At 32.1% G+C, this 22,634-nt stretch overlaps 3 protein-coding genes across 4 annotated transcripts; 1 reads left to right on the forward strand and 2 right to left on the reverse strand.

Annotated features, from left to right (window-relative positions):
• Positions 1-2,596: 2,596 nt before the first annotated feature.
• Positions 2,597-3,494, reverse strand: LOC124420480 (the record flags this gene model as incomplete). The annotated part of the gene is made up of 1 exon (XM_046953365.1): positions 2,597-3,494. A coding segment is annotated over one exon (441 nt), but the record flags the coding sequence as incomplete, so codon positions are not given.
• A 1,484-nt stretch (positions 3,495-4,978) lies between these two features.
• LOC111682515 (outer dynein arm-docking complex subunit 4) lies at positions 4,979-9,404 on the forward strand. 2 transcript variants are annotated; one of them, XM_023444485.2, is made up of 2 exons: positions 4,979-5,186; positions 8,598-9,404. In XM_023444485.2, exons 1-2 carry the CDS (start codon positions 5,058-5,060, stop codon positions 9,246-9,248), a joined length of 780 nt encoding a protein of 259 aa, XP_023300253.1. In that variant the 5' UTR covers positions 4,979-5,057; the 3' UTR covers positions 9,249-9,404. The 2 variants fall into 2 exon arrangements, with proteins under 2 accessions (XP_023300253.1, XP_023300252.1); XM_023444484.2 differs by lacking the exon at positions 4,979-5,186 and adding an exon at positions 7,930-8,469.
• A 5,787-nt stretch (positions 9,405-15,191) lies between these two features.
• On the reverse strand, positions 15,192-22,281 carry LOC111682521 (synaptojanin-1). Its single transcript, XM_023444491.2, has 5 exons — positions 22,197-22,281; positions 18,830-19,687; positions 18,003-18,772; positions 16,996-17,655; positions 15,192-16,929 (listed from the first exon to the last, which is right to left on the reverse strand). The coding sequence occupies exons 2-5, from the start codon at positions 19,500-19,502 to the stop codon at positions 15,343-15,345; spliced, it is 3,690 nt and encodes a 1,229-aa protein (XP_023300259.2). The 5' UTR covers positions 19,503-19,687; positions 22,197-22,281; the 3' UTR covers positions 15,192-15,342.
• Positions 22,282-22,634: the final 353 nt, after the last annotated feature.

The raw sequence follows: 22,634 nt of genomic DNA on the forward strand, positions 1-22,634 counted from the left end.
CTATAGTCTAGTCTATAGTCTAGTCTATAGTCTAGTCTATAGTCTAGTCTATAGTCTAGTCTATAGTCTAGTCTATAGTCTAGTCTATAGTCTACTCTATAGTCTTGTGTATAGACTAGTTTGTATTCTAGTCTATAGTTTTGTGTATAGACTAGTCTGTATTCTAGTATATAGTCAAGTTTATAGTCAGGTCTATAGTCGTATCTATAGTCCAGTCTATAGTCATATTTATAGTCTAGTCTATATTATAGTCTAGTCTATAGTCTATAGTCTAGTCTATAGTCTATAGTCTAGTCTATAGTCTAGTCTATAGTCTAGTCTATAGTCTAGTCTATAGTCTAGTCTATAGTCTAGTCTATAGTCTAGTCTATAGTCTAGTCTATAGTCTAGTCTATAGTCTAGTCTATAGTCTAGTCTATAGTCTAGTCTACAGTCTAGTCTATAGTCTAATCTAAAGTGTAGTCTAGAGTCTAATCTATGGTCTAGTCTATTGTTTGATCTAAAGACTAGTCTATTTTACTTAGCATTTGAATTAAGCATTATTTGAAAAGTCACCATACATGATCAGTAAACCAACTACAATTTCATACAAGAACTCTTGAAGAACTGATATTTTATTAGTAGGCGTTGCTTTTAACACTGCTGTACCTGTTTTGTTCAATATATGTTAAACAATTTTAATTCTATGTTAAATTTGCTTATGGCTATTTTTCCATTTTCAAAATATTTTTAAATAATTTATTAAAAAAAATCTGACAGGTTGAAAAAAAAAATTTAATTATAAGATATAAGTGGTTAATTTTATTTGTTCTCTAAATTACACAAAATAATTTATTGTTTTTGGAATTTTTTTTCTGTGTGCATAATAATTTTGTTATTTTTGCGTTGTTGTTTTTTTCTTCAAGCTACTATTAAATATAAATATTGTTTTAAACAAATCATTGCACATATTCCTTATTAAGTTGAAGTTAAATTTAACAAGTTATTGACTCAATATAATTGGCATTCAGAGAAGTGGTTAACAAAAAAACAATTAAATGATTTTATTTTTTTCTAAATGTGGTGATAATCATATTTTATGTGACTTAATTTTTTTTAAATATTTTTTGGGTTATTGAATGTTTTTTGACGTTAAATTTGTTTAATTAACAAATTGCAATAAATTAAAAAATAATGGGCATGTGAATAAGTTAAAATGAAATTTGACATAAATTTTGAATTGTTATGGGTGTGTGGGGGTGGTAGGAGATTATACAGGTACATAATTTTTAGGTCAATATCATCAATCTTGGATGGTTGGGATGGAAATTAAAAGTTCATGTCGAATATTAAAAGATTTTTGAGTTTCAGCTTTTCAAGGTTAATCCAAAATCAGCAGCATTCAAGAGGTTAAAAGCATTCAAATCCTCTTCAATGATTTATTAGAATTTATTAAAGCCTGGACTTAAATACAGACTAAAGCCTATAGTCTGGTCTACAGTGTAGTACTTTGTCTAGTCTATAGTCTAGTCTATAGTCTAGTCTATAGTCTAGTCTATAGTCTAGTCTATAATCTAGTCTATAGTCTAGTCTATAGTCTAGTCTATAGTCTAGTCTATAGTCTAGTCTATAGTTTATTCTATAGTCTAGTCTATAGTCTAGTCTATAGTCTAGTCTATAGTCTAGTCTATAGTCTAGTCTATAGTCTAGTCTATTGTCTAGTCTATAGTCTAGTCTATAGTCTAGTTTATAATCTAGTCTATAGTCTAATCTATAGTCTAGTTTACAATCTAGTCTATAATCTAGTCTATAATCTGGTTTGAAGTCTACTCTATAGTCAAGTCTATAGTCTAATCTATAGTCTAGTTTACAGTCTATTTTATAGTCTAGTTTTTTGTCTTCTCTGTAGTCTACTCTATAGTGGTCTTGCCTACAACTTACTCTATAGTCTAGTATATAATCTAGTTTATAGTCTTGTCTATAGTCTACTCTATAGTCTAATCTAGTCTATAGTTTAGTCTATAAAGTGTTGTCAACAGTTTACTCTACAGTCTAGTCTATTGTCTGGTCAATAGTTTGTATTAAATAAATATTTTATTGTCATTGATTAGTACAATCAAATATTTGTAAGTTTAATTAAAAGATATTATTTATTTTAGTGCATTATTTGAATAATTCCCTAAACAAGCAACAAGTATATTTTTTCTAGACAAAATAGCAAAAAAATAAACATGATTTTATTATTTATGACAACATAAATAAATAATTATACACTGATAAAAAAAATTGTTTGAAGACGAAAAAAAGTAATATAATCTAAGCAATATAAAGTTTTCAGCATGATCTCTTCAGACCGATCGCTATATCTATAAGAATGCTAATAAGTAGTTATTGTGTGTTTAAAATTTATTCTCCTTTCAATATTCATTCATCCTTTCTCACGGCGTATATAGACAGTAAATAATAACATTACCTTTAGTTTGCATGTCAATCGAAATTAACCATGATGTTCAAACTCTAACTGAATTGTCAACAATCAAGTAAAATAAATTTCTACTTGTGGCGACATCGCCCCAAGAATCTAAAAGAAAAATTTAAGTTTTTGTTTTTTGTATTCTTTTAATTTTTTTTGTCATTTAAATTTTATTAGCAATTTATTAAATATAAAAAAGAAATAACCGAATAAAGCCATTATTTTTTTAATATGTTTAACTTATAATATTTATGGTACAAAATTAGGGATAATCGCTTTAAGGTTTAATTTATTTTAAATATTTTTTTTTGACAAAATATAACGTGTGTAAAGAAACACAATAATAAATTATTGTGTGTTATAATAATATACAATACATATGCATACATACATATACATATACAATTTAGATGAGTATTCGTTATTTAAAGTTCAAATTAACAAATATTTTTGTAAAGAAAATAAACAATTTAAACTTATGTCTGTTTATTGATTATTGTCCAGTTTCTTTTAAATTTCTGTTCAATGTTATAAATAATTTAACTAAAACTAATAATAATAATAATATTTCTTGCTTTCCTCTCTTTAAAGAGTAATTCATTTAACGATTCTTAACATTATCATAGGGTTTCAATACACCTGGTGGTCCACCAAAGCTGCCGGTGAATCTGTCTTTCTTGGCTGTTGCAAAACCGGGAGAGGTTGTTACGCCAAAAGTGGTAAATGCGGGCTGGTTATATGTTTTTGTTACGGTTGTGCTGGAGGTAGTGAAGCCATTACTCTGTGGGGCCAAAACACCAGGAGGACCGCCAAAACGTCCGGTATATTTAGCGCCATCATTGCTGGCAGTTGAACCAAAGGTTGAGCTGCCTGATGTTACAAAACCAGAGGCTGCTGATGAAGTGGTACCGATTTGTTTGAATACAGAAGATGCTGTGGTGGATTTGGTGAACAAAGAATCCGAGAATGATTGGCTGGTAAAGGTGTCTGCAGCGAAGGGTTTTGCAGTAAAATTAAAGGGAGAATAATAGAGATAAGATTTGTTTCACAAAAGGGGTTCAAAATCACGAATTTGACTATAGACAAGAGTCTGGACGATAGTCCAGTTTATGGTATAGTCAATATTCTAGCCTTTATTCTAGTCAAAAGTCTAGTATAGTCTATAGTCTAATCTATAGTCTATAGTGTAGTCTATAGTATAATCTATAATCTAGTCTATAGTGTAGTCTATAGTCTAATCTATAGTCTAGTCTATAGTCTAGTCCATAGTCTAGTCTATAGTCTATAGTCTAGTCTATAGTCTAGTCTATAGTCTAGTCTATAGTCTTGTCTATAGTCTAGTCTATAGTCTAGTCTATAGTCTAGTCTATAGTCTAGTCTATAGTCTAGTCTATAGTCTAGTCTATAGTCTAGTCTATAGTCTAGTCTATAGTCTAGTCTATAGTCTAGTCTATAGTCTAGTCTATTGTCTAGTCTATTGTCTAGTTTATGGGCTAGTCTTTAGTCTAGTCTATAGTCTAGTCTGTAATCTAATAAAGTCTAATCTGTAGTTTAGTTTATGGTCTAGTCTATATCCTAGCCTATAATCTAACTCTTGCGTATAGTCCAGTTTGTTGCCCTAGATTAGTTTTTTTATAGACTTATAGTAATTCAAAAGTTTTTCCATTTTATTACCTTCTATTTATCGACTTTAATCTTTTCTAAACATCTGCTGCTATAATACGAAAACAACATTAATAATTACGAATATTTAATTGCATTTTTATTCATGCTCATATGAGAGACTATTCTCACAAGCATTTATCAAAAAATAAAAAGGCATGTCAATGAAAAGGTAAATAATTACAATCTTGTTTAGACCAATGTTCTGAATATTTAGTTGTAGCATATGACATGCCTAAATATTGTGTCTTTTTTGAACGCAACCAAAATAATAATAATAAAGAAACATAAAAAACTTTTCAAAAGTTTATTGCGTGTACTCACTTTAGTCTAAACTTTATTTAGAAAGTAGCGTTTATTTAACACAACAAACAAATTTCAGAAGTTGAAAAAAACTAAAATCTAAGAACTTTAATAGAGAAAATTCCAAAAAAAAACTAAATACAGACATTTCACATCCGTTACACATATGCATGTTATGAACATAAACATCATAATATTAACTTTTCTTAAGTTTTAAAAGAAATTTATACACAAATTTAGTTTATTATTATTTAAAACCACAAAACAACTACAACGAAATACTTTTCTCCATCTCCTTAACTTTAAAAACAAACTTCTTCATAATTTGATGATTGAATTATAAACAAAAATGAAGCCCCTTTTCTTCAATACTCAGAGTACACCACCCTTTTGTCTCCCTCCCTTTTTGAAAGGTTTCTTTTATTTTGACATACGAAAATACAAAAACTACAACTACAACTATTTGGCAAATAAACGTAAACAGCAGGTAAATTATAAATTTAGTTGTATTTTATAGTCCTGACATAACGGTTGTTTTTCTCGGTTTATTAGTAGTTTTAACGTTATTTTCTTTTTTATAACATTTACGTGTCTTATATATTAATTTTAATACGTTAATTTATTTTAAATTAATTATAAAATGCCTCGTAAAAAGGCCAAAGTTGATACACTGGAAGAAATTGAAACCAGTATTAAATTATTATGTGATCAATCGAAAAATCATATGAAATCAAGGGAATATGAAAAAGCTTTAAATGGTTATAATCAGGTAAATACATAGTGTGTTTTTGAAGGACAAGCTATATCTAGAAAAAGAAATGAAAGATTCGAATTCGAAAATTCTAAATGAAAGTTATGAATCTATAATAGGGATTTTTTTAAAATGTCTGTAGAGGAATATAGATTATAAACAAGGTAATGTTGTGGACTATAGACCAGGCTTTAGTCTAGACTATAGACCTACCAATAGTCTAGACTAAATACAAGACATATATAGACAAGACTACAGTCTAGGCTATAGACAATGCTACTTTATGAACTATAGTCAAAACTACAGTATAGACTATCGACAAGGACTATAGAAAATGCTAGCATATAAACTAGACTACAGACTGTACTATAGACAAATCTATAGTCTGAACTATAGACTTAAAAAAACAACGTTAAAATACTAAACCATATACTATGCTAGACTCGTCTAGCCTATAGAGTAGACTTTTCAATAGACTAATAAACTAGATTTTAAATAAATTATAGACTAGACCATAGACTAGACAAAAGACTGGACTATAGACTAGATTGTAGGCTAGACTATAGACTAAACTATAGACTAGACTATAAACTATACTATAAACTAGAATATAAACTGGACTATAGACTAGACTATGGGTTAGACTGTAGATTAAACTATAGACTAGACTATATAAAAAACAAACTGTAGTCTAAACTATATATAAAAGAGACCTTAGACTAGACTATAGGCTAGACCATAGACTATAGACCAAACTATAGACTAGACTATAGACTAGACAATTGACTAGACTATAGATTACAAACCAGGCAATAAACTAGACTATAGACTAGACCATAGACTACACTATTGACCAGACTATAGACTAGGCTATAGATTAGGCTACAGAGTAGGCTATAGACAAGACTATAGACTAGACTGCAAACTAGACTATAGACTAAAATATAAACTAGACTATGGACTAGACTATAGTCTAGACTATTAACTAGACTATGGACTAGACTATAGTCGAGACTATGGACTAGACTATAGTCTAGACTATGGACTAGACTATAGTCTAGACTATGGACTAGACTACAGTCTAGACTATGGATTAAACTATAGTCTAGACTATATACTAGACTATAAATTATACTATAGTGTAGAATATAAACTAGACTATTGACTACCCTATAAACTAGACTGTAGACTAAACTATTTACTCGACTATACACTATAGTCCAACCTATACACTAGACTATAGTCCAACTAGACTATAGACTAAGCTATAGACTAGACTATAAACTGTACTATAGACTAGAATATAAACCAGACTAGACTATTGACTAAACTATATACTAAACTATAAGCCAGACAATACACTTGACTTTAGACCAGACTATAAACTAGACTAAGACTGGACTATAGACCAAACTATAAACTAGACTATGGACTAGGCTATAGATTACACTACAAACTAGACTATAGACCAGACTATAAACTAGACTATGGACTAGACTATAGGCTAGACTATAGACTAGACTTGACTATAGACTAGGCTATAGATTAGGCTATAGACTAGACTATATACTAGACTAGGCTATAGACTAGACTATATACTAGACTAGACTATAGACTAGACTATAGACTAGACTATATACTAGACTATAGACTAGACTATAGACTAGACTATAGACTAGACTATAGACTAGACTATAGACTAGACTATAGTCTAGACTATAGACTAGACTATAGACTAGACTATAGACTAGACTATAGACTAGACTATAGAGTAAACTATAGACTAGACTAGACTATATTTAGACTAGACTATAGACTAGACTATAGACTAGACTATAGAGTAGACTATAGACTAAACTATAGACTAGACTATAGACTAGACTTTAGACTAGACTATAGACTAGACTATAGATTAGACTATAGAGTAGACTATAGACTAGACTATAGACAAGACTTTAGACCAGACTATAGACTATAGACTAGACTATAGAGTAGACTATAGACTAGACTAAAGACTAGGTTATTGACTAAGCTATAGACTTTAGACTAGATGATAGATTAGACTTTAGACTAGACAATAGACTAGGCTATAGACTAGACTAAAGATTAGACTATAGACCAAACTATAGACTAGATTATGGACTAGACTATAGACTAGACTGTAGACTAAACTATAGACTAGATTGTAGACTATATTAGATACTAGACTATAGACTAGGCTACAGACTAGACTATAGCCTATACTATAGACTAGACTGTAGACTATACTATAGACTATACTACAAACTAGACTATAGACTAGACTAGACTAAACACTTAACTTAAGACCAGACTACAAACTAGACTATTGACTTGAGTATAGACTAGAATACTAACTAAACTTTAGACTAAACAAAGGCTATACTATAAAAATAATTCCGTTTGAAGTAAGTTGCAAACAAAAGCTTTTAATAAGCGGCATAATTATTAGTCAATCCTACAACCTGCATAAAGTCTGCATAGCAAAAGCTTAAAAGCTAATTTCTAGTAAATATTTCTAATTCAAATCAAGTAATTTAAGCAAAATAGGTGTTAAGTATATCGATGATTATCAATATTATTATATTTATAAGGAATTTCGGTAACCAGGCAACTTGTTTATAATAAATTTATATTTTCAAAAAATCGTAAAAAATCTAAAATATTTGTTAATTAAAGGATATTTAAAAGTTTTCCTAAATATAATTTATTATAACAAATAAAACTTGAAAAAATAGAAAAAATGTCTAAAGTTTTAAAAGATTTCCTAGCCGTCGATAAAGAACAAGAGTTATTACAAAGTTTTATACGTTTAGGAGCGACCAGCGATGAGGAGGCTTTTGAGGAATCCAATCAACATAAAAAGGGAGCTGCTAGACGACGTGCCAGTAGCTATACCTCACCCCGAAAAACAGCAGATAATCGACGTAAATCGGTGAAATTTTTTGATGGTGCTGAGGGCCCAACCGAAAAATCAACGGGACAACGCATGAATCGCATAGAGGCGGAACTGAGAGCTGCACGTAAAAAATCCGAAGATTTAGCTGCTAAAAAGAAAAAGCCCAAAGAAAATTTCGTAGATTTCTATACGGATAAAGATCGGGCGGCTGCAGTTAGTGCGGGAGCGTATGATATTAAGCAGAGTTTACAAATCAAACAGAAACAGGATCGCAATGAAACACTGCTAATACCAGATGAGGCCGATATAAGTTCGATAATAGCGTTGGGTTTGAAAGAGATCAAAAATGCGAATCCTGACAATGCCATACATTTCTTTTCAAAGGTTTGAAGATTTTATTTATAGGCTTTAAAGAATATGTAGGGATAATGGAAGAACGAATAGGAAAAAACTTTATTTACCGCTTAAATATACAGCATTATATTTACTTTCAAATTTGACTTCCTTTACAGGCCCTTGAACTAAACAACACCGATATTAATGCCTTAGTCTCACGCAGTAAATGCTATTTACTGTTGGGTGAAGCTTCTAAGGCTTTAATTGATGCCGAAACAGCCTTGGCTGAGGATAAAAACAATATACGAGCGATTTATCAAAAAGCTGAATCCCTCTACTATTTGGGACAATTCGAACAGAGTCTTATGTACTTCCATCGCGGCCTACGTGCTCGCCCCGAACTGGCCTCTTTTCGTCTGGGTGTACAAAAAACCCAAGAAGCTATAGAAAACACCATAGGCGTTAAGAATACCAAACCCGGAACAGCTGGTAAAAATAAACCCAAACGTTCGGGTGATAATACACCTAAATCACAAATGACTACTTCAAGACCTCAACGACCTAAACCCACTAAGGCAGAGTTGGAGCGCAGAAATGCTCGTAAACTTTTGGGAGAACTTTGTGTGGATAAGGAGTATTTGGAGAATTTACTAAAACATCCCGATTTAGTGAGAGCCGATACAAATACGGAAAATATATCGATGTATGCTAAGGAGGCAGTGGATTTTCTCAATAAACGTCAAGAATTCTGGCGACAACAGAGACCCTGTACCGCCTTGCCAAATCATAAGAATTTACCGATGGATGCTATGCCCAGATGGTTTTAGATCAAAATGCAGAAATGCAAAATTTAACCAGTAAAAGGACTAGACTATTACTAAACTATAGACTATACTATAAACTATACTATAGGCTAGATTATATACTACTCTGTAAACTGGACTATAGACTAGACTATAATATTTACTTTAGACTAGACTATAAACTAAACTATAGACTAAACTATGGACTATACTATAAACTATATTATATACTGAACTATAGAATAGACTATATACTAGACCAGACTATAGATTATACTATAGACTAGATCATAGAATAGACTATAAAATATACTATAGACTAGGCTCTAGACTAGACTACAGACTAGACCATTGACTAGACTATAATATTGACTATAGACTAGCCTATAGAATAGGCTATAGATTAGAGTATAGACTAAGCTATAGTTTTGACTATAGACTAGAATAGTCTATAGACTTTACCATTTAGTAGACTATAGTCGTGACTAAAGACTAAACTATAGACTAGGTTAGGTTAGGCTATACAAAGACTAGAGATTAGACAATAGACTAGACTATAGACCAGACTATAAAGAAGACAATAGACTAGACTAGAGATTATACTATAGGCCCGAGTTAAGACTAGACTATAGAATACACTATAGACTATAGAGTAGACTATAGACAAGTCTATAGACTAGACTAGACTATAGACTTGAACGTTGACCAGATTATAGACTAAACTATAGGCTACGCTGTAAAAAAGACTGGACCATAGACTAGACTATAGGCTACACTGTAGAAAAGACTGGACCATAGACTAGACTACAGACTAGACTATAAATTAGACTATAGATTAGACTATAGACTAGACTATAGATAAGACTAAACTATAGACTAGACTATAGACTAGACAATAGACTAGATTATAGACTAGACTAGTCTATATTCTAATCTTTAAATTAGACTATTGATTAGACTATAGACTAGACCATAGACTAGACTATAGACTAGACTATAGACTAGACTATAGACTAGACTATAGACTAGACTATACACTAGACTATAGGATAGATTATAGACTAGACAGTAGACTAGATTATAGACTAGACAATAGACTAGTCTATAGTCTAATCTATAGATTAGACTATTGATTAGACTATAGACTAGACCATAGACTAGACTATAGACTAGACTATAGACTAGACTATAGACTAGACTATAGACTAGACTATGGACCAGACTATAGACTAGACTATAGACTAGACTATAGACTAGACTATAGACTAGAATATACACTAGACTATAGACTAGACTATAGACTAGAATATACACTAGACTATAGAATAGACTATAGACTAGACTATAGAGTAGACTATAGACTATAGACTAGACTATAAACTAAACTATAGACTAAACTATGGACTAGACTATAAGTTAAACTTTAGACTAGACTATTCTGTAAACTAGACTACATACTGAACTATAGACTAGACTAGTCTATAGACTTGAACATAGACTAGACTATAGTCTATACAGTAGAATAGACTATAGACTAGACCAGAATATAGATTATACTATAGATTATACTATAGGCCCGAGTTTAGACTAGACTTTAGATTAGATTTTAGACTAGACTTTAGACTAGACTTTAGACTAGACTTTAGACTAGACTTTAGACTAGACTTTAGACTAGACTTTAGACTAGACTTTAGACAAGACTGTACACTAGACTTTAGACTAGACCTTAGACTTGACTTTAGACTAGACTTTAGACTAGACTTAAGACTATACTATAGAGTAGACTATAAACTAGACAATAGATTAGACTATAGACTAGACTATACCCTAGACTATAGACAAGACTTTAGACTGGTGGACTAGACTATAGACTAGACTATACACTAAACTATAGACTAGAATATAGACTAGACTATACATTAAACTAAACTATATACAAAATAAGACCGTAGACTAGACAATAATCTGGACAAGACTATACTTTGGCTTATCGACAAGACTATAGTCGGCCTGTGTAACGATATAATAGATTAAGATAAGAACTTATAGAAAAAAACGTATTATAGACTATAGAACAATATTCTAAAATATAGGCTAACTACTGTCATTAGTACAGAACGGACTGTGTATTAATTATTATTATCCTATAAATTGTAAACCTTATTTTCCTAGCTTTAAAGTACAAAGCCCTCTCCCAAAAAAAACAAAAACTTTAAATTTTTTGCAAGATTATTGTGAAACATTTTCTTTTTAAGTGTTTTAATGTTTTGTTTTATTATATTTAATATTAATTCAATTTATATAATGCTGTTTGTTACTTGTTTATAGTTAGGTTTCTTTTTTTTTTTTTTTGTTTGTTTTAGATTTTATAATTATTATAATATTAAATATATTTATATATATGTATGTATATGTATAGAGCTTTAACATTTAATACACCAGGTTTTAAATATGTGTAAGTTATGTGTCATTGTTATTTTGTTTTAAGTGTGTGTAAGTGGGTTTTAAATGTTTTTTTTAATAAATCATAAATAAAGTTTAATAAAAATGTAATGTTTTAACTTAATTAAGTTTGTTGTTGTTGGCTTAAGTTATAAGAGTTAATGAAGATTCTTCAGCTGTTAGTTTATATTGTTGATAATTCATTATAATAAATACTTTTTTTGTTTTAAAATTTTATTTTTTTACTACATTTAACAGACAACTTTAAATTAAAACAATTAACAATTTGTGTTTTCTTTTAATAATATTTGTTTTTATTTAATATTGTTTTGTAAATAGTTTAATGGTGATTTTAAATGATGATTTAATTTAACATTTCTTGTTAATTTCAAATGATTTCTTTTAAATGTTTAAAAGAATTTGGAATTTCTTTTTTTAATAAAAATAAATTAAAAAAAAAACAACTTTGTTAAAAATCAAAAAAAAAAACTATATGTAGTTGCGGTTAGTAATAAATGGAACCAGTTTCCTCATTTCTACAATTTCATTGTTTTGTTTTTTTTATTTTCTCTGATTTAATACAATAAATATTCAATATATTTTGTTAATATTTTTATATAAATTTTATTCCGCTTGGAGATTTGACTAGTTTTTATTTTTTGTTGCTTGCTGGCTTTTTAGTTTTAATAATTTAAGTATTTTATAACTACATATTTTATTAATTTTTTCATTTATTAATACTTTTATTTCTCTTGCTTTTTTTAATTAAAATATAATCATTTAATATACATTTATTATTTCTTGTTTTTGCTTTTATTTTGTTTTTAATTGTTTATTCATTATTATAACGCCTTCTTTTTTCTATATTTTTGTTTTTGTTTGTTTTATAGTTAATAATTATTTACCTCTTCATTGTTTTAAGCGTATTGTGTGTGTGTATTTTATCTAGTATTAAACCTTGCTATTTTTTTTTATTAATTAATTTTCTTATTTATCATTTGCACTATAGCGGTTGTTATATTTTGTTGTTTTGCATGATAAATCTATTATAATTCCTAACTTTATCTTGTTCACTTTTAAACGATTAGCATAGTTTTGGGAGTCATTAGAAAAACGGAAAAAAAACACCAGTTTTAATAATGGAACAGAACTAGAACAGCACTCGAAAAGAACTAAAACTGTAGCAGAACTGAGCTAGAACTGAACTAGAACTGAACCAGAACTGAACTAGAACTGAACTAGAACTGAACTAGAACTGAACTAGAACTGAACTAGAACTGAACTAGAGCTGAACTAGAACTGAACTAGAGCTGAACTAGAACTGAACTAGAACTGAACTAGAACAAAACTAGAACAGAACTAGAATAGAACTAGAACAGAACTAGAACTAGAACAGAACTAGAACAGAACTAGAACAGAACTAGAACAGAACTAGAAAAGAACTAGAACAGAACTAGAACAGAACTAGAACTGAACTAGAACAGAACTAGAACAGAACTAGAACAGAACTAGAACAGAACTAGAACAGAACTGGAACAGAACTAGAACAGAACTAGAACAGAAAAGAACAGAACTAGAACAGAACTAGAACAGAACTAGAACAGAACTAGAACAGAACTAGAACAGAACTAGAACAGAACTAGAACAGAACTAGAACAGAACTAGAACAGAACTAGAACAGAACTAGAACAGAACTAGAACAGAACTAGAACAGAACTAGAACAGAACTAGAACAGAACTAGAACAGAACTAGAACAGAACTAGAACTAGAACAGAACTAGAACTAGAACAGAACTAGAACAGAACTAGAACAGAACTAGAACAGAACTAGAACAGAACTAGAACAGAACTAGAACAGAACTAGAACAGAACTAGAACAGAACTAGAACAGAACTAGAACTGAACTAGAACTGAACTAGAACTGAACTAGAACTGAACTAGAACTGAACTAGAACTGAATTAGAACAGAACTAGAACTGAACTAGAACTGAACTAGAACTGAACTAGAACTGAACTAGAACTAGAACTGAACTAGAACTGAACTAGAACTGAACTAGAACTGAACTAGAACTGAACTAGAACTGAACTAGAACTAGAACTAGAACTGAACTAGAACTGAACTAGAACTGAACTAGAACTGAACTAGAACTGAACTAGAACTGAACTAGAACTGAACTAGAACAGAACTAGAACAGAACTAGAACAGAACTAGAACAGAACTAGAACAGAAATAGAACAGAACTAGAACAGAACTAGAACAGAACTAGAACAGAACAAACTAGAACAGAACTAGAACAGAACTAGAACAGAACTAGAACAGAACTAGAACAGAACTAGAACAGAACTAGAACAGAACTAGAACAGAACTAGAACAGAACTAGAACAGAACTAGAACAGAACTAGAACAGAACTAGAACAGAACTAGAACAGAACTAGAACAGAACTAGAACAGAACTAGAACAGAACTAGAACAGAACTAGAACAGAACTAGAACAGAACTAGAACAAAACTAGAACAAAACTAGAACAGAACTAGAACAGAACTAGAACAGAACTAGAACAGAACTAAAACAGAACTAGAACAGAACTAGAACAGAACTAGAACAGAACTAGAACAGAACTAGAACAGAACTAGAACAGAACTAGAACAGAACTAGAACAGAACTAGAACAGAACTAGAACAAGAACAGAACTAGAACAGAACTAGACCGAACTAGAACAGAACTAGAACAGAACTAGAACAGAACTAGAACAGAACTAGAACAGAACTAGAACAGAACTAGAACAGAACTAGAACAGAACTAGAACAGAACTAGAACAGAACTAGAACAGAACTAGAACAGAACTAGAACAGAACTAGAACAGAACTAGAACAGAACTAGAACAGAACTAGAACTAGAACAGAACTAGAACTGAACTAGAACTGAACTAGAACTGAACTAGAACTGAACTAGTACTGAACTAGTACTGAACTAGAACTGAACTAGAACTGAACTAAAACTGAACTAGAACTGAACTAGAACTGAACTAGAACCGAACTAGAACTGAACTAGAACTGAACTGAAGCTCAACTAGAACTGAACTAGAGCTCAGCTAGAACTGAACTAGAACTTATCTAGTACTGAATAAGAGCTAGAGCTTAATTTTTGCAAAAAATTGTTATTTGTTTGTTTATTAAAAAAGCTTCTGTTTTATATTATTCATAATATTGCACTTTAGATAGACTTTTCTTTAAATTTTAAACAATCCCCTAAACTATGCTAATATTTTGATAAAAACATAAGCCCTTTTAAGTAGGCTTTAATACTTTTAAAGTTCTTGCGTTAAACCTTAAGTTTTAAAAAGGTTTTCGTTTTTGCAAATTTCAAATTCTTCTTAAACAGTATTTTAAAAAACTAAAAAGGAATACATAGAGCATTTTGTAATTTGAGTTGTGTTACTTCTTGAAGTATAATAAATATATTTGTTTCATGTTTTGTATAATTTATTTGTTTTTCTTTTTTGGAATTACAATTGCAATAATGTGTTTATGATTAGTTTGATTAATTTGTTTTTTATTAAAAAAAACATACAATATGTCTAAAAAGGAATGTTAAATTCTTGTTTTTCTTCTTCACTTCTTTAACTTTACTACTTACCATTTTAAGTACGTTAGGATTACTAAATGTTTAATTTTTTTAATTATTATTTGGTCTATTCGGCAAGGGTGGTGCATTCCCTGTACGATTTGGTATAGGTGGGGGACCTCGTCTAACGGGTAGTGGTGGTGGAGGACCCATGGGTGCATTCGTCGGCATTTGTGGTGGTCTTCTAGCAGGACTTTCACTACTGCCACCATCCATTAAACCCACGGGGGGTGGAAAGGCTGGTGGTGGATGTCGGGGTGCAGGTATATCTGGTATTTCTTCATAAATATTGCTCTCGTTGTATGTTGAGGTATCTTGCACATCGACCGATGATTGTTTTGATTGGCGTGACGGTGTCGAAGCTGGTGTTACGTTCTTGCTTTGTGTGTGACGTGGTGGTGTGGGCGGCAATGAACCGGCCTGAGAACCTGAACCAGAGGGTGACACTTTGCCGGATGAAGAGTGTAGCGGAGAAGTTTGTTCGGTTGGCGATTGTGACTTGGAGGAAGGTGCCGTATCCGAGCCCGAGCCCACCGGTACTGGTCTTAGGGGTGGTGGCAATTGTGGTGGTTGTTGCGGCTGTGGTGGCATTGGAGGCTTGGCCGGTTTCTGTAACATTTCGGGCACTACACTAATAACGCCGGCATGTGGCAAATGTCTGGGTGAATTCTTTGGTGACATGGGTATGGGTGGCCTGGCGGGTGCTGGCCTTGTGGGTGGTTGTTTTGGTCTTTGTGGCACTTCCGGGGTGGCATTCAATAGCTGTGCCTGTTCTTGAGGATTTGCACACAAAGCTATAGTATTGGTGGTGCACAATTCAATTTCATTGTCCACAAAATGATGCCAATTTGGAGATTTCAATTCAAATTCCAAATCTAAACCACAAATATTAAGCTGACCCTTGGCTACGGCATTAAGTGCAGCCTCACCATCTCTAAAGGTTACCCACATAGTATCCTCTACATAACGTACCAAAGTAACCTCACCCATTTTAGTTAGTTCCTGTATCAAAGTGGACATAACATTTTCATCATAAATAGTAGGTCCTTCATCGTCTACCGCGACGTCTTTAACATGAACCACTATAGTGGAATCTGGTGGTCCTAAATCTCTAATAACCTGTTCGAAAACAGTTCTTCTACGCTTCTGATCTATTTCCATAATTTCAGCATCAATTATGGCTATAACCGGACGATGATCACTTTGCTTAAGCTCTGACCTTCCATAGTGTATTAATTTACCCGGATTCCAATCATTATTGGCAAAATCTGATTCAGCTAATGCCTTGCGCCGACGCCATAATACACGATCAGTCCAGGCGGGTGCTCTTTGTTTCTCCGAGGTATCGTAGTCATCACTAAACAAGTCGTATTTATAAGTGGGATCAAAGGTAATTTCACCTTCTAGAAAATCGGAAAATACATTGCCCGCCTCTTGTTCCTTGCGTAATTGATCATTTTCCAAGACAGCCGACAAATCACCATTGCGTATGGACTCTTTAAGTTCCTCTTTATCCATGTCAATGCGATAATTGAAATCACCACACCAGAATACCCAATCGTGTGACTTTAAAGTGCGGCCCATGGGAAAAGCCAATTTGCGGGTGATCTCAGCATAATCAGCATTACGCTCGGCCACCTAAAAACGAAAAAAATGAAACAAATCCATAAATGTGCTTCCAAATAATAGAACACTTTAACCCACCTGCGATTGACCTGCCGCAAAATGTGCGCAAACAAAACACATAGAAGTGCCATGCAAAACAAAACGTATAGCACAAGCTCCCTTATTACCAGTTGCGCCACCCAAACCCGTCTTAACACAATCTATAGCCACATCTTTTATGTAGGGAGCATGTTCGGGTCGTATATAAATATACAGACACACGCCCACCAACTGCTGATAAGTCAAAAGAACATAATCATTATCACGTGATATGGTTTTCTGTAATTCCTCAGCCCATAGCTTGGCATTATCTGTACTAGCAGCCATTATATTGGAAGCATTTAAATCGACAATTTCCTGAAAGCCTATAGCATAAATATCCACTGGATTGCCAGCATTCTCTGATGGATTATTAACATTAACCAAAGCCTTAGAGCGTGCTAAAGCATGACAATCTAAAAGCCAATCCGAAAGCGAATCCTTGAAGACAATACTGCGAAAATGCTTGCCACCATTTACGTTGTAAGTTCCAACAGCTACACGTGCCGTTTTAGGGGTTACATATTCCGTATAACGTTTGCACATTTCACGCAAAACTGTGGTGGGAGCATGCAACATATTGGAAGGTAATAAAATGCGAGCTCTATCGGCTAATTCGGAGTTGAGTGTGGAGCCAACTAGGAGAATGTCAATGGCTTCCTAAAGGTGAAAGAATACAGTAACTGATTAGTTTTTATTTTTAAAATAATGCTCAATTCTAGTTCAGTTCTAGTTTAGCTCAAGTTCAGTTCTGATTCAGGTCGAGTTCAGTTCTAGTTCGGTTCTAGTTCAGTTCTAGTTCAGTTCTAGTTCAGTTCTAGTTCAGTTCTAGTTCAGTTCTAGTTCAGTTCTAGTTCAGTTCTAGTTCAGTTCTAGTTCAGTTCTAGTTCAGTTCTAGTTCAGTTCTAGTTCAGTTCTAGTTCAGTTCTAGTTCAGTTCTAGTTCAGTTTAAGTTCAGTTCTACTTCTCTTCTATTTGAGTTGTTAATTAAACAAATCTTAACTCACTTGTTTTGAATTATCCAACAGATTATTTTGTATAGTCCTAGCTGCTGATCTTGCTCCATCCATGAGTTTTGAACCGCCCTGAATGGCTCCAGTACCAGCATAAATCTTGCTAACCTCATTACCATTATTAATCCACATTTGCTTAAAAATCTCTTCAAATCTGGAATAATTTTTCTTCTCGCCCATACCCAAAGCTTCTATTTGCACTGCCAAAGTGTCGAGACCCAAATAAGTCTGCACACAATTAGTACGATCTAAACAATCCAAACAATTGGTGCGTATAACACCAAATTGTTCGCGCAACACCTGACCATTGGAAACATGAAATATGCCAAAGTTAATGCCGCAGGCAGTTATGCGCTCCTTAAGCTTGGATAAAGCACCAAAATTGCCACCACGACACTCTTGGTGATAATCGAAAATGATATGAGGAACATCCTTGTGAGCCGACATCCCATGGTGTCTTTGAAATTCATTGCTTAACATGGCTTCGCCTTCTTTGCTACCCACCAACGAAGTGCCCAAGAGATTTATAATGGCTTGGTAGCCATAACGTTGTTTCATCATAGACATATGACGATCAAAAGCAGCAGCAGATGTTTCAAAGCCGCGAGAAAGTTTAACTTTGTGCGAGCCTACTTGAACACCAGGTTGTTCCCAAAATAAGGGTACAGAACCTCTAGTTTGGACATAACTGGTGACATCATTATCAACATGAATTACCTGTTCAGTTTCCACAAAATTAGCAACATGACCTTCATCGTTGGTGCCTTTAAGGAGAAACAAAGTTAAAACTCAATAATTTATTGTTTAATTACTAAACTTACCTCTAACATTGAATCTAGTGCCAGCTCTTTCACAAGACAATCTTGATATAATTGCTGCCCTTGCTTGTTTAGCTCCTATATATACTGTACGTATTTCCACCGAACCACACATGGCCTTCAACAACCAGGCCTGACAATCTATACCAAATCTTAGCATATGTATATGCATCATACGATTCCAAAAGAAACGATTATCCGTTTCAGATGTCTGCTGACGCCTTTGGGCACACAATGTTATATCAAACTTATTCATGGTAGTCGATGTCTGATTGGTGTGGGCAAAATAAAATGTACCCGAATTAAGTAATTTCCTAACTTCCGATATCTTATCTTCATTGGGTGCTGCATTTTGCAAAGAAACAAATTGTGTCTGCTGTATACGAAACACTTCTACATCGCCTATTTTACCCATCGACACACAACCAGTGACCAGCACTAGAAATAATACCGTACTTTCGCCAGCATTTAATTGCAAAACACCCAAACAGCCATAGGCATCACAAACTTTGGTATATTGTTTACGTATGATATCCGTCTCTTGTTGTGACAGCAATGCCACTGCATGCGATTCAAATAGTATGCTGTCGTTTTTATGACGATGCTCCATTAGTACACTATGTGGCGAAGGAGCAATGGATTTCTCCAGTACCCTTATTACTTTAGACATAGCCATGTTGGGTATAGGATTAAATATCTATTGTTAAGGATAATGTATTAGTTTGATTAATAACAGGAAGCTGTTGTGTTTGCTGTTGATTTCCAAATCAAAAAAGTGGGATGATATACCAATTTTTTTTATTTTTGCGTAAAACAACGAGTTTGGTTATTGGTATTAAGGAGTTTTCAAGGGAGACACATCTGTAAATTGGAAAGAGAATGTATTTATAAAGTAATCTGGAGAAATTTTTTGAAAGGAGGGTGAACTGAATTAGAATTCAAGAAGAACTAGAACTGAATTAGAACTGTACTAAAGCTGAACTAGAACTGAACTAGAATTGAACTAGAACTAAACTAGAACTGAACTAGAACAGAACTAGAACAGAACTAGAACAGAACTAGAACAGAACTAGAACAGAACTAGAACAGAACTAAAACAGAACTAGAACAGAACTAGAACAGAACTAGAACAGAACTAGAACAGAACTAGAACAGAACTAAAACAGAACTAGAACAGAACTAGAACAGAACTAGAACAGAACTAGAACAGAACTAGATCAGAACTAGAACAGAACTAGAACAGAACTAGAACAGAACTGGAACAGAACTAGAACTAGAACGGTACTAGATCTTAACTAGAACTAAACTAGAACTGAACTAGAACTAAACTAGAACTGAACTCTAATTAGAACTGAACTAGATCTGAACTGGAGCCGTACTAAAACTGAAATGGAACTGAACTAGAATGGTACTAGAACTTAACTAGAACTGAACAAAACTTAAACTAGAACTGAACTAGAACTGAACTAGAACTGAACTAGAACTGAACTAGAACTGAACTAGAACTGAACTAAAACTGAATTAGAACTGAACTAGAACTGAACTAGAACTGAACTAGAACTGAGCTAGAACTGAACTAGAACTGAACTAAAACTGAACTAGAACTGAACTAGAACTGAACTAGAACTGAACTAGAACTGAACTAGAACTGAACTAGAACTGAACAAGAACTGAACAAGAACTGAACAAGAACTGAACAAGAACTGAACAAGAACTGAACAAGAACTGAACAAGAACTGAACAAGAACTGAACTAGATCTGAACTGGAACTGAACTAGAACTGAACTCGAACTGAACTAGAACTGAACTAGAACTGAACTAGAACTGAACTAGAACTGAACTAGAACTGAACTAGAACTGAACTAGAACTGAACTAGAACTGAACTAGAACTGAACAAGAACTGAACTAGATCTGAACTGGAGCCGTAATAGAACTGAAATGGAACTGAACTAGAACTGAACTAGAACTGAACTAGAACTTAGCTAGAACTGAACTAAAACTGTACTAGAACTGAACTAGAACAAAACTAAAACTGAACTAGATTTGAGCTAGAACTGAACAAGAACTAAACTGTAAATGAAGTAGGACAGAACTATAACTGAACTAGAATACAAAACCACAAGTAACCGCAGTTTGCTACTCTAAAATCTTGTTATTATTTAATTATAATGCACAGTTCCATCATTGTTGGTGAAGCATTATTACTCATGTGTTTAGTTTTGTTCGCCCCTTTTTAACATAAAAATAATTGATATTGCATTTTATTTCATATTAAATTAAAAATAATTAAATTTTCAACTTGTATGCAACTCTTTAATAAATTCTGCAACTAAAAGTATGCAATATTTCTTGCATATTCGCTTTTCAATCCCATCACTAAGCACGTTTGTATGTTATGAAATAATCTGTAATATTATGTATTTCTTTAGAACAGTATTAATGTTTTTGATTGCTTTAGTGGGAAAAATTAATAATTGATAGATAGGAATTTTTATAATATTAACAGATTTGAACTGAAAAATAGTTACAAAACACAAAATAAATATTCAATAACAGCCTAAAAGTATGCAATGATTTATGCCAAAAACTCTCTTTTTCTGTAAGAAGTAAAACAGTATTTCAAAAATATTCAAAACATCCGTGGAAAAAAACAAAATTTCATTACAATTCTTTAATCTTCTAGATTATGTAAGTTTAAGGGATATAACTTAAAACCACATTGCTCAACTAAAGCCGCTTGTTTTTCCAAATTTCTATTATAAATAAAAAAACAATGTCTAATATAATCACAAAATCTTACTGATTGGATATTAATAATTTCATTACGACTGCCAATATGAGGGCTAGCCAACTTTATTTGGAAATATAAGAAAAAAAAATCCATTGAAAAACACTCAAGGTTTCAAAAATAGAACAAAATCGATATTTACTTTTGTAAATGTCATCAACAATTACAGCGGTTCGTTGAAAACCTTTTTCTTCTACTCAACTTCAATTCTAATTATACAAAAACCACACACCATTTTTTTAATACTTTTTCAACAATTCAAGATAAAAAAGATTTGCTTATTATTCATAATTTTTTTAATCAGTTTTAAACAAACTTTTAAAATTGTTTCAAGTTCAGCTCTTTTCTCTATTGTTGTTGTTGTTTTTTCTTCTCTTTTGCAAAAAGTCAATACAAAGGAATTTTCTTCGGTGTTTTTTTTTTTGTTGCTTTTGGACACCCACTTTTTTAAGTACACTTTTAAATTGTTTTATTATTAAAATATTAATAATTTTTTAGCAATTCTTTTCAATTATAAATTATATTTATTTGCTGTGTTAGAGTTTTATATTATAAGTGCAAATTTTATGTAAATTCTTTACCTTTTTTCTTTTCTTGTATATCTCCCGTAAAAATTTTTCTGCAAACTTGTATCAAAGACCTGTGCCGACAAATATTAACTGCTTTGGCAACTGACAATAACGGCGTTCTTTAAATTTTATCATCGACCATGTTGTTATTGTTTATCAGTCATTTAATAGTGATGCCATACAACGTCAAAGTAATAAACAAATTATACTTTGGGAAAGGGGAAAAAATTATATTTTTATTTTGGTACTGTTCCACTAAATGTTAATGCATAAACATTCTTTAGTATTTTATTTTAAAACGCAAGAAATAAATTCTAAAATTTGTTGTTGTTTTCATTATAAAGTAAAAAGGCATATTTTAAAAATCTCTTAATACCCAAAAAACGCTTTAATATATGTGATGATGCCGTATAGATAAATAATTCCCCCAGTTTTATAGATTTCTTTTCC

This window comes from Lucilia cuprina, chromosome 6, assembly GCF_022045245.1.
Source record: "Lucilia cuprina isolate Lc7/37 chromosome 6, ASM2204524v1, whole genome shotgun sequence".
NCBI lineage: Eukaryota > Metazoa > Arthropoda > Insecta > Diptera > Calliphoridae > Lucilia > Lucilia cuprina.